The sequence below is a fragment of the Oenanthe melanoleuca genome, chromosome 2 (genome assembly GCF_029582105.1).
Source record: "Oenanthe melanoleuca isolate GR-GAL-2019-014 chromosome 2, OMel1.0, whole genome shotgun sequence".
Taxonomy (NCBI): Eukaryota; Metazoa; Chordata; class Aves; order Passeriformes; family Muscicapidae; genus Oenanthe; species Oenanthe melanoleuca.
In genome coordinates this window covers 129,010,346-129,022,835 of record NC_079335.1, presented here as the reverse complement: position 1 = coordinate 129,022,835, position 12,490 = coordinate 129,010,346, and the positions used below count along the sequence as shown (strand labels likewise).

The following is a 12,490-nucleotide window of genomic DNA, read 5'->3' as shown; positions in this document are numbered from 1 at the left end:
GTAATCTTAAATTACAACACTTTCTTTGGACAATTATTAGGGTAAAACCTTCAAATGTGAAGATAAAGAAGCAATGTGACAGTTTCACAGATTGGTAAAGACCATTTAAGAACATGCTTGAGTAGGAAAAGTGAATGCCCATTTGTGTATAAAAATTTAAGAGCCCCATACCTCCTTCCTCTTTTCACTGTTATGATAAATTGTTCTGTTTAAGAAGAGACACACTTTTACTTAGAATCAGCCTTTTAATTCCCTTTTAGTGAACCAATGCAGAATAAAAACTTATTTACATGTATTTCATACACACAAAAAATGTTTTAACTTAAACACAATTAAAACCTGTGAAAAGATTAAAATATCAAAAATATCAAATTAAATAAGGACATCCACTGCACTAAGAGCTTTGAGCCCTTTGGTTGTTTGCATTTGGCATAAAAGACACTCAGAAAGTAAAAATGAAAAACACATGTATGTGAGCCTCTTTTAGGGTTTATGAAGCCTGAGAATATACCAGTAGATCATAGAGAGATGCAATGACATAAGCTCCATCATGATGGAAGTCTAGAATAAGACTCAAAGATTTAAAACAGACTTGGACAGTGAGAATTTGGTCAGAAAGTAGAAAAGACTTACTAAAGGTAAATTAGGCTTTGAAAAAATGGTCTAAAAATTTATGAAATCTACACTGGCATTGGAGATACCAAAAATACTTTTTATGTAAATGTTCAGGTGTGAATTAAGTATAATTTTTCTTTACTTCCTGCCCTTTTGCAGCATTCTTTGAGATCCCTGCTTGACTGTTTAAATGATAAACCCTTATATTCACAATACTTTCCCACCTCTCATAATAGTTGATCTTTCAATGCGTATGTTACAGAACTACAGCAGAAGAAATGCAATTTACACTTTTCATCAGTCATAAACAGAGGAGGAAAATATGTTAATTCTGATATTCTGGGCAACACAAAGAGTTTCTGTGGTACCTCAGTAGCAAAGAGAAGATGGACCCACAGCACAGGAGCATGTTGTGTCTGAGGCTGGGACCTGGCCTTGCTTCAAACAGGGATGTGCACCAGGTGAGCTTGGACATCCTGTCCAACCTGTGCAATTCTGCCAGTCTGTGCTGGAGATCAGCAGGACACTTTCAGGACACCTACAGGTCTGGATATACTTTCTGGAACATGCTAAGGACCATATTCTCACAACTGAATATGGTGAACACAGTTCTTGTGCCTAAGGTGATGCTGCAGAGACTGGAGCTGCCTAAGTGTTGTCTGACATAACATAGCTGCAGGTCCATGTGAAAGCTCAACAACCCTCCCAGGTACCAAAGTTTGTGAGCAGATCTCTGCATCTGCCTTGCAAGTTTGCTTGTTCCTGCTAGTACAGAAAGCAAGAAGCACCCCATGTAAAATTAAGTAGAATTTCCATAGGAGAAAATTGCTTTCCTTAAGAATTGTTGTATGCCAACACTTAAATTATTTTCAAAATCAAGCCCAAGATTACCCAGCCTATTAAATTGTTGCCTGCTCATTTTCTTCAATGTTGGTCACAAGACAATTTGATTCCTGGGTTCCAAGGTCACCACGGTATATGGCATTGTCAAAGCCAGCTGTAAACATTTGTCGATCTTGTCTTCTTTTATAGAAACAATACAGTGTGAGGCCAGTACCAGCCAGCAGAACAAAGATCAGCATGAAAATCAGCCCACCTAAACTACTTGATGATGAAGCAGCAGGTCTGTTTATTGATGCTGTGGAAGACAAAACAGAACAATTGCTAAAAATGCCCAGAGACTGCTGTTGCACACAACAAATATCTCCCTAAGTAAGCAACTGAGTTAAAATAAAAGTACTGAACAATCATAATAGCAGTTAAAATTGATGCATATTCCAGATAAATAATGGAAGATGTGGCTTAATCTTTTCTAAGGAGCATTATATAGTACTACATATACAACTTGTAAAGAAAAAAAAAGAAGACATCCAGTTTGAGAGATGTGTTCTCATTTTTAATATATATAATATATGAAAATAAAATAATCATGACAGTTAACTGGATATTTAAATGAAAGTTTCTGAAGGAAATTCCACTTGTAAATAGTGAACCCCTATAAACGTACTGAAATTTCTGTTTATTGGGCTTAAAAAAAAAAACTTACGGATATTGACAGGTGAATCATGGGTTGGCTCAACTTCAGCAACTTCAAAATCAAAAAATATGTATATTATGCAGTTTGAAAGCAACAGTTCAATGAAATAAATATTGCACACATAATTTTTACATTGTGTTCATAACAAATTTTAAATAATCATTGAATACTAGAATGGTTTGGGTTGGAAAGAGTTTTAAAGATTATCTAGTTTCAACCTCCCTGCCCTGGATAGGGACACTCCTGGCAGGAGCCCAGTGACTGGGTACTGCTTCCCCTCAGCTTACCTGTTGAGAAAGTATCTGCCTTTCTTCCCAGCACTCTCTAGTTTAATCATCTGTTCATCATCTACTGCTCCTTGCACTCTAACTATAATATCCATGAGTGTTCTCTGCACCCTCAATAGATATGTCCTTCCCTACCCCAGGGTACAGTAAATGCCCAGAGATCAAAGCTTTTAAACTGAGAGGAGGAAACAGTGACTCAGATTATTCTCCAGCGTTATTTCTGATCATTTTTAGCAGAAATTACTCTTGGCTTTGATTTAGATGCACATTCATCAGCATCAATGCATGAAGTGTACCCAGTGCCTAAACACTATTGGCCTGATGTATATTAACCACTACTTTGAAAAGAACCCAATGCACAGAAACTCAGAACTTACTTTTGGGGACTTTGCAAATAAAATTCTGGTCAACAGAGCAGTAATAGGTCCTCCAGGTTCCGCTTGAGACGTCCATGTCAACACAGTGTTCATCAAAAAGTACTGTAGGCTCTCCTTTCTCCCAGTTGACATATTCTACTGCACTTCTGTCCATCCATATCCATTCTCCTAAAATCAAATGTAATACCTAGTGAGTGATTGAAATGGAGAATAACATCTAGTCTACTGGTCACTATGGCTTATCAGATCAGATCAGGGATTTTTTTAGTTGATTAAATTGGTATCACAGAGCACCCATTTCTCACTCTAGAGCACTTATTTCTCACTCTTTTAGCTGCCAGAGCTTTTCAAACGGATGCAAATGCTCTCAAAGTTAACTTAATTAGCATTCACAGCTGTCAGTGGTGTAAGAAAGCCCTGTCCAGCTATCCAGGACCTTTAGCTGAAGCCTGCACCCAGGACTGTGACTGGGATCCTTAAGAAAAGCAGAGCACCTGTACAAGCCAGTATCAGCAGTGCAAGCATAGAGAATGCTCAGGAGATTTGTTTTATGTGTGTATTCAAGATCAGTGAATAACTACTCTATTAGAGCTGTATTAATTAATTATCTTTGCAAATTGAATTAGCTCTCTCTTTAGTCATCTCATCTCCTGCTGACAGTGAGGTGTCTCCCATCAAGTGGGAATTACAGCAATCTTCTCTCCCTCAGCACGTGCTTTGTGGCACATCCTGGCACATCCAGCTGCCTCAGTGCCCCTTCCTCTGTCCCTGCCTGCAGCTGCAGCTCCCTCCTGGCCCTGCTTGCACAGCTGGGAGGGCTGAGCACTGGCAGGGACAGGTCAGAACAGGTCACTGCTATTGTAGAGCTCATTTCCAGCTGGAACAGATGAACCTGGCCCACCACTGCCAGTGGTGAGAGACACGGATTCAATCTGACAAGAAAAACTGGATTCAGAATTTCAATGATATAGAATACAGTATCAAATTTGATATTACAGCAGTTTTAAAAAACCAAACAAAACCACATTAAATATATTTGGATTAAAATGAAAGGGTCCACCAAAAATTTATGGAAAAAAACATTGAAATTTAGATGAATAAATTTTTCTAGGCAGATCATATGAGTTATGCCCTGTGTTGTCTAGAAATAAATTTTAATTTAATTTTACTCAGAATTTAATGACAAGACAACATTTTGCTTATAAAACTACAGGTATTAAATGTCAAGTAATTTGAGTTTAAAAAGGCAATAAGAAACCGTTTTAGTCAACTACTGCAATGTTAATCTAAAACCTTTTACAGACAAATATACTCTGATTGCAACAAAGATACAGAAAGTGTAGACCACTTGGTGGTTTATGTTTTGCATATTTTAGCAGAAAATCTATTAAATATTAATTAGTAAGTTTTCCACTACTAGTTATTAATTATTAGTATATTGGTACTATTATTTAGTATGTTAGTAGTACTTAGTATTCACTCTGTTTATTTAGTATCTATTATCATCTCAGTATACATTGTGAAATAAATACCATCAATGTTTTTGAACAATCCTATCCAAAACTTTCTGAAGTCACTTGCAAGTGGAGACAAGTAAAGTAAGAGAAAATTCATTTCAGCCGAATCTTCTATGGAAACCAGAGAGGCACCTGAAAATATCAATTAAATATTACACTTAATTTCAGCAAGATTGTTCATTTTAAATTAATTATCTCGATAAAAAAATCATTACATGCTTCATGATCAGCATTGCCATATAGTAAAAATGCTTGATAAGTTTAAATTAGGTGTAACTTATAATTGATACACACATACTCACATTGCATATTATCATTTGGTTCTGGATTAAAAAGCCAAACACACAAACAACCTCTAAAATATCCTAATGGAAAAGGGCACTTACCCATTTGGATGCACATCATGGAAGCATCAGGCCAGCTTTCCTCAGAAGTGGTGTGAACATAGTAACAGTGCCCACGGAAGGGAATCCAGGATCTGCCACGCTTCGGCTCAGGACACCTCCCAGGAAGCTGTGGGGGTTCACTGGGGATTAACTCTGTTAAGAAAACAAACAGGTTTCAGTGGAGTTTCAAAATCCAAGTGAAATATATACTCCTGCACCACACTTCAGCCTACAAATATGATGTTTATTCCAGGAAAAGGAATATGGTGTAGACCTAACTAATTATAAAGTGTTGAATTAAGTCTGACAAACTAGTAATAAACTATTCTGGTTGGAGCTGGTTCTCCAGCCTGACAAAGGAGGCTTACACCAGCCTAACTGCAATTGTCTTCAACATGGCAATTTTTACCTAAAACGTGTGAAACAGAACGAGGAATGAGTCAGAATACATAAGGGATCTCAACACCACGTCTCTGGCTTGTGTCTAGCCTGTTTCTAGAAAAGTCAGTCAGGGAAGTTGTCTGCACCAGCCCTTGCAGATCATACATCCTGATCAATGTTAAAGCAAAATTTATAGCCTGTTGCATCACCTCATTAAAGCCAAAAGAGAGCTTAAATTAGTAAAAAATTAGCTGTGAATTTTAGTGCAGAAATGATTCATTTCTTATATAATTTTAAACATGTTTGAAAATTGCATGCAATATTTGAGCGCTAAAGTATTTGAGCAGAAGCAAGAGACAAATAATTGATTTGGCTCCTATACTGACAGAAGTTTTTAACTCACAATACTTCAAAAGACACTTCTAAATGTAAAAGTATATCATTAATATATTTATAGTTAGGCTACAGTTGATTGATTCTGTAGTTCTTGACAAACAAGGATGGAAAAAACTGCTGTGGCATGTGGGATGAAATATTGCAGCTGTCTTTATGATGTGCATGTGTTGACTGGGCTGTGAAATGAAATGTCTGGAAATCACACAAGACAAATTGGACCTGAGAGTTATTCCTTTAAAAAAGCAAGAGTTTATCACAAGGCATACACTCTCTATCAAAACCTTTGCATATGTGGAAAAACTAAATTCAAATAAAGACATTAACTCGAATTTCAGCCTCCCAAATCACATTTGTCCTGTTCAGAACTTACCATTGGATTGCTTACAGAGAGATAAAAATGTTTCATTGCAAGATGCTGTCTTCCAAAAACCATCCACATCTAAATAGACACAGGCTTTGTTTTTATTTGGTTCTCCACTGGCCCAGTTAAGATATCTGCTCCTCCTTCTATCTGACCATAAGTACTGGCCACCACTCTAAAAGCAAATCACAATTATAATTATGTCACATACAAGAATTAGATTGGAATTAGATTGCACTTGAATTTATGCAAAAATTAGGAAAAATTTAGAATCATTATTTCTTGCACAAGATTATGTCATGAATATGTAAGAAACTGGTCCACAGTCCCACTCTCCACAGCAGGTAGGGCAGTGGTCTTACAGATGTTAGCTTAGCATGCAGCATACATTATTCAATTCACACCTTTTTTTCTCATACCCTAAGTGGCAAAGGGCCTTGAGGTAATAAATGTGAATATACAAATGAAGATTTAATCAAACGAGTCCACATATATACACAAATCAGATAAAGATTGCAGAGAAACTATTGTCAGCATTCCTCTAGCAGGCTTCTCTAGGTATCTAGAAAGCAAAGAGAAGAATCTGAGGTTTCACTGGAGAGAGAAACCCTGATGAGGCTTTCCTTGGGGCCGGACCACAGACCCCTGCCAGCCATGCTAACTGCACTTGTGATAAGTTTGTGGGTCCTGCATGGACCAGCTACCAGAGATGAGCTAAGCATGATTTTGCCACTGGATTCACCAGTGTTTGCAGAGGCTGACTGACATTAGTCACACCCATGGCTTCTGTCACCCCATCCTGTGCAGCATAGATCATTCCTCCCATCCTGTTCTTTGTGCCATTTCCTTTCCTCTCTGCTTTGAGGCTCTTGGCTGTGTTTCATTCCAGATTCCTGTCTAATCCCAGTTTCCCAGTGCTCTCACTGAGGTGCAGCTCCAGTTCCATGCCCTCTCTCATATCTGTGTTCCACCAAGCTCTTGCACTACCTCTTTCCACTTGATTTCCTCCCAGCTTCAATTCCAAAAATATTCAGATACATTTCATTTATACGTGTTCTTTTTTACATGCCTCTGCTAATGCTTCCCATTTCAGACTTTCCACTCTTAGCTGAGTTTGTTGGCAGTTTTACACAAGGCACCAGCTTTAGCTCCAAGAGCCAGCCTAAGGAGTCTCCACTGCCAGAGCTCTGCTCTTTCCACTATTGCCCAGCACGAGCTCTTGTACTGCTGGGCTGTGAATTGAAACAAACACTCACAAAGAAAGAACTATTTCTAACCCTTTTTTTCCCTTTTTGTGCTCCACAGTGTGACTTCAGAAACAGCACTGCTCCACCACAGGAGCTTGTGGTAGACCATGGAGCAGGAAGTGAGAACTTCATCAACGCTTTTACCACTGAAGCCCACTTGAAGTGTGGGTTGTGGCAGCTCTTGTTTATACCATGGACAAATATTAAATGTGTAAATCCCCTCAGTGGAGGGAAGTCAGGAACCTCTGCAAGGTTTTGATTCCTGCCACACGTCTGTGGGTCTGACCAGCAGCTCGTTTAAGGTATTAGTATGACTGCCACAAGCAGTTGGTGGACTCACCATGTTGCTGTTAAGGCCAATCCACACAGGCTGCCCTTGCTTTAATATTTGTAACCACAGGAAAGATTCAGCATAAGGGTCCAGGATACTGGCCAGTTCTGCAGACTGGTCCCTGCAGTTCTTCTCTGCTTTTTCCCAGCTCATTTTGTAGTTGATGAGTTCATAGCGGTCATCACCGTAACTGTTAAAGCCAAACGCTGGAAGTGTGGGTTCAGAGTGTGGCAGTTTGGGGTCTGTAACAAGAAAAAGAGCAACCAAAAATCTTACTTTATATTGGCTTAGACTTGTGACACTGAGAGAAGATCTAGTATCCTGGAATTGTCATGTAATTAAGAGAAACTGCAATAACAAATTAAGATATGTCCAAAAAAACCCTGCAGTGATGAAAGCCACATTTTCATGTACTATGACAAAATTTTCTAATACTTGTCAGAATGACCTTTTAGAATAAGTATCTGTATCACTCCCAGAAATACACCTTGTAAGGACCAGACCTACCTAAACCATATTGTACCAATGTAGGGCATTAAAGGGAACAATTCCTTCTATTTTTCCATTATATATTGGCATTTGTTGCGTATCTGACAAGGAACAGGGTATGATAAACACACCATGAGCAAGCAGAGGGATGTGACTGCTGCTGCTGAAATTGTCTAACAAAGAATGCAAAGAAAATCAAGAAGGGAAGTTTTAAAAAATAAAGAACTTATAGTGTTTTTAGTATACCATTAAAAATCTCAGTTTTGAAGATGTAAAGACAGTGTACTCAGCCACCTTTGCCAAAAGTAGTAAGCTACATGATGATACATAGATCTACTTTTTAAAAATTTATTGGTCTAGTCTTTGAAATAGAAAAAGTTAAGAGATTTTCTCTAAAAAAATAAAATGTGTGATCATCTTGTTAAAATGGTCCATAATACATGGGGTAGTACCGCTAATTTTAGTTAGGTTAGGGCAGAATTACAGGAAAGTAATTTTTAGCACTAGTTTGAAATTACCACAATAAATCAGGTCAACTAAAACATGATGAACGAAAACTCACCAGAACTTTTTTGACAGATGTAACTTTTGCTTGCTTTACATCCTTCATCTTTCCATTTCCCTGCCTGTTCAATAGGGTTCTTCATCAAAAAGACACAATCGTCCTACAAAAGAAAGGAAATTAACAAGAAAAAATATGTGAATAGGTAGGAAGCGTTCCTACTTCTGGATACACATGTGTCACCTACAGGCACATACAGAGGAATCACATGAAGGTCATAAAACTCATACAACCAATGGATAGGCACATTATATGGCAATAAGCCTTTGCAGCCTAGGGAAGTCTGCCCTTGGATGACAGAGGGAGCATCAAAGCGCAGCACAGAGGGAGGAAGGTGTGTCTGGGACCATCTGGATGTTCATAAATGTGCATGGCCCTGCATGTAAGTGCATGTGTGTGCCAGGTCTGGCCCGTAGGTGTGTTGCTGTTTTCCTAGAAGTTATGGGGAATTCCTCCTCTGAAGCACTGAAGCTGAATTCCTCTTTCTGCCCCACTTCAGGACTAAGAAGCAAAGTGGTCACCACAGTGCAGTAACATAGAGGCAGTTTGTTAGAAACATCCTTTTGTGGGAGACACCTCCAACACCCTTTCTGCTGCACTTTGGACCCTTTTCCTTCCTCCTTTCCTCCCACAGCATGAGATGTGGCTGGCCTCCTGCAGGAGGAGGCAGTAGCTCAGTATAACCTCAGTATAACCTTATGCTACCTCTAAACCCCCTTCTGGCACCAGCCCAGGTCTGTCTGCAAAACAAAGAAGTTGTATGTGAAGTGATTTCTGGAGGGGAATGGTCACAGCCTCCTGCAGAAAGCATAGGTATGTGTGAGATGGGGAAGCCCTGGAGATCCCAAAATCCAGCTCTAGCCTGATGGTAGCTGGACCTCCAAGAACATTTTTCCATTTTAACTGAATGTGAAGCAATTCTCTTATGAAAAGAGAGAAACTTGGTAGAGCTAGCACAGGAGGGTAGAAATAATACTCTTGGGCAGTATTCTACATTGGCCATTTCACAATTACTGAGTAACAGTGAGTTTTGTCTTACAATTACACACAAAAAGGTATCGAGATGCCAGAAGTTTCAAAGCATAGAGAAAATTTTTTTCAAAATGAAGATTAGGGGAAGGTAAAAATTAGAAAGGAAGACCCAGACTCCCCCTTTTGAGTATTTCATTCAATGCATTTATCTTGACAGGCTCAGTGCCAAGAACTGTCAATGCAGGCAATTATCTGGGTATTTTCATTAAATCTAAATGACACTCACCACATCCCAAAATTATGTAGTTTATGCTATGGTTAATTCCAATATCCTCATGAGTCATGATAAAGTGAGGGAAATCGCTCACTTGTCTGAATTTTGCATAATTCTTCCAAACCTCTGTCTGGATTCATACAGAACCATAACAAATACAGAAGCTGAAAAAATGTGTGTAGATACATTTCCCACATGGCTACTCTGCTTTTAAAAAGCAATGAAACTACTAAAAATCCTCATAAAGGGAAAGACAGAAATACAATAGAAGCTACATACATTTAGCTCATCTACCAAAGTTACAATGTTTAAGTGACAAACAGAAATTGATGCTTACCATACTGTAATAACTTCGGGAACCTTTTGCCCAATTTGTATAGTCTACTGGGCTTCCATCTGTCCATAAGTATGTGTGCTCCTGATTTATGTCATTCAGTCCAATCCAAGCATCAGTTGCAACATTTTTTAAGAGGGACATAAGGAAAGCTGAAGGGAAAAAAGAAAAATTGTATAAGGAAGGAACTGAATGCACTCTTCCCCAGCACCACAACTTCAGAGTGTCTGGAACCAGGATGGTGAGTTTTCTCTTTATAATAAGGTGCCAATCTTATGAAAAAAATAAAATTAATATATATGAATAGATGTTTAACATCAGTCATCTGAAGTTAGAATTGAAAAAGAGTATTTAAAAATTCAAAGATGGGCAAATCTTTAATAAAACAGGAATTTATTTGTAAGCTCCTCTATGTTGTTCATCATCTGAGGAAGCACAGAAAATGTTCTAATGTATTACAGAAATCAACATGAGGACACTAAGCCTTGGCATGTAGAAAATGAGCCCACAGAGTGTCCACTCCCTTTTCTTCTTTGGTTAATTCTTTGTTAATCTGACTTAATAACTTCATTTCCAAACAGGAATAACACAAAAAAAACTTTACTTAGTAACCAAGTATGTGTGAACCAAGTGCATATGAACTTGCAGAATGCCAGATGCTGATCTCCTTAGCTCCTGCCTGGACTGACTTTCCATTAAAATAATCTCTTTCCTCTGCTACAGAAAAGAAGTTTAAACCACTAGCAGTGAGGCAGTGAGGAAGGAAATGGTCCATGTGCATCCCCCAGGACCTGAGGCAGCTCATCTCCCTAGCAAACATGAGGCAAGAGGCTCTTGAAACATTTGCAGCATGCTGAGCAGCAAGACCAGCAGGGGCTGAGGTCCAGCAGAACAAGGGGAACAGGGGGAGCTGGAGCCTTCTGCTGCCTGAGGATGCACCCTGCACTGACACCCACAGCATTTGGCATAGAATCATAGATTGACCAGAGCTGGAATGACCTCAATGATTAGCTAGTTTCCTAAAATTAAAAAAAAAAAACAAAAAAACAAAAAACAACAACAACAAAAAAAAACCAAATTGGACATTTAATTATATGACAAGCCTCTAATAAAAAAAAATTAGTATTTGAGCAGCACATTCTATATTAACCTCCAAACTATGATTTTAATAGTTAATCACGACACTAAAACCCTATGCAAGCATTTTTCCAAAGGTGCAGTTTTTCATTCAGGATAAATTTTATTCATATGGAATAAATAGCTGCATATATGGCAGAAGCTCTAACATATTTTTTTAGTCTTTTTATCATTAGTGCCAAAACATTGATACTTTATACCTTGCTCTTCCTTTTTTGATATAGTAGCCAGATTTCCCCCAAGATCAATGCAGTTGTTTCGTGCAGCATGCCATGTCAAAGTGTCATTTTCATTGAAGCCAAAGGCTTTGAAGCACTGAAAAAGAAAAGTGGGCCAAATCTGAATCTAGATGCTGTTTTAATTTCTGAAGAAAATGCCTGTTTGTAACAAAAAATTAACTGGATATTTCACATACAAGGGGAGGTTAGCTAATTTAACAGTAATTTCTGGCTTGTCTTTGGGTTTAAATGACAGAGAAGACCTGTACTAGAAAATTAGTATAAAGCCCAATATTCTGGCATATACTTAAAAGAAGGAACATGTCAGTCTATTGATCTCAGCAGATATTGCTTCAAACCTTCTGAGCACAATTCTGAGATGTGACCATCAGAGAAATGCTGAAGACCTCAGAAAACAAAATAGGATAAGGTATGCTATTGGAGCAAAATACCTCATCTGCTGCTGAACTATTTGTCAAACCAGATTTGGGTCTCACAGGATAATCACAGAAAGAAAATTATTCTGACACTGTAAAGAAAACTATTAATTTATCATTTCTTGAATTATGCTCTTATGAGGTCTGAGTCATTAGACAGCTTTGTCAGAGCCAAGCGAACCAAATGTGCTACCTAAAGCATGTAAATAAATGAAAGATTAAACAGTCAGTTTGTGGAAAAATGGAGGAAAAGGAAAGGTGTTCAGAAGTGGTGCATAAAAACTTAGGGAAGAGTCAAGGGAAGAGCCTTTGAAGCTCCTGTTCCAGCAGGTGAGCAAGAGAGAGATTTTAGCTGGAGAGAGCACCATGAAATGGAAAGCACTAAGTTTTCCTCAGGAGTGAGAGAAAGGAGGAAAAGGAATACAACCAGTGGATCTCAAGGAAAGAAGCTCTATTAAACGGAAATATTTTTGCTGAACCAAAGGGAAGACAGACAGAACTAGACAAAACAATGTTATTGAGAATTATTATTGTATTCCAATTGCTAGAATTGTAGTGTACACTGTTGCTTTGTACCTTTTATAGCTTCATTGATGAAAATCTACAGATATTTATCACACACAGTCTCTTAT

The 12,490-nt window shown here is 38.2% G+C and overlaps 1 protein-coding gene across 1 annotated transcript in view; it reads right to left on the bottom strand.

The window, feature by feature from the left end:
- Positions 1 to 225: 225 nt before the first annotated feature.
- The window catches only part of LOC130250439 (macrophage mannose receptor 1-like), a 29,369-nt gene continuing 17,104 nt past the window's right edge, over positions 226 to 12,490 (bottom strand). Inside the window, exons 21-30 of the mRNA XM_056486163.1 lie at positions 11,404 to 11,518; positions 10,070 to 10,218; positions 8,487 to 8,589; positions 7,445 to 7,677; positions 5,867 to 6,032; positions 4,720 to 4,872; positions 4,349 to 4,465; positions 2,817 to 2,984; positions 2,162 to 2,203; positions 226 to 1,753 (exon numbers count right to left, since the gene is read on the bottom strand). Of these exons, the coding sequence (XP_056342138.1) occupies positions 1,515 to 1,753; positions 2,162 to 2,203; positions 2,817 to 2,984; positions 4,349 to 4,465; positions 4,720 to 4,872; positions 5,867 to 6,032; positions 7,445 to 7,677; positions 8,487 to 8,589; positions 10,070 to 10,218; positions 11,404 to 11,518 (1,485 nt within the window). The 3' untranslated portion in view covers positions 226 to 1,514. The remainder of the gene's footprint in view (positions 1,754 to 2,161; positions 2,204 to 2,816; positions 2,985 to 4,348; positions 4,466 to 4,719; positions 4,873 to 5,866; positions 6,033 to 7,444; positions 7,678 to 8,486; positions 8,590 to 10,069; positions 10,219 to 11,403; positions 11,519 to 12,490) is intronic.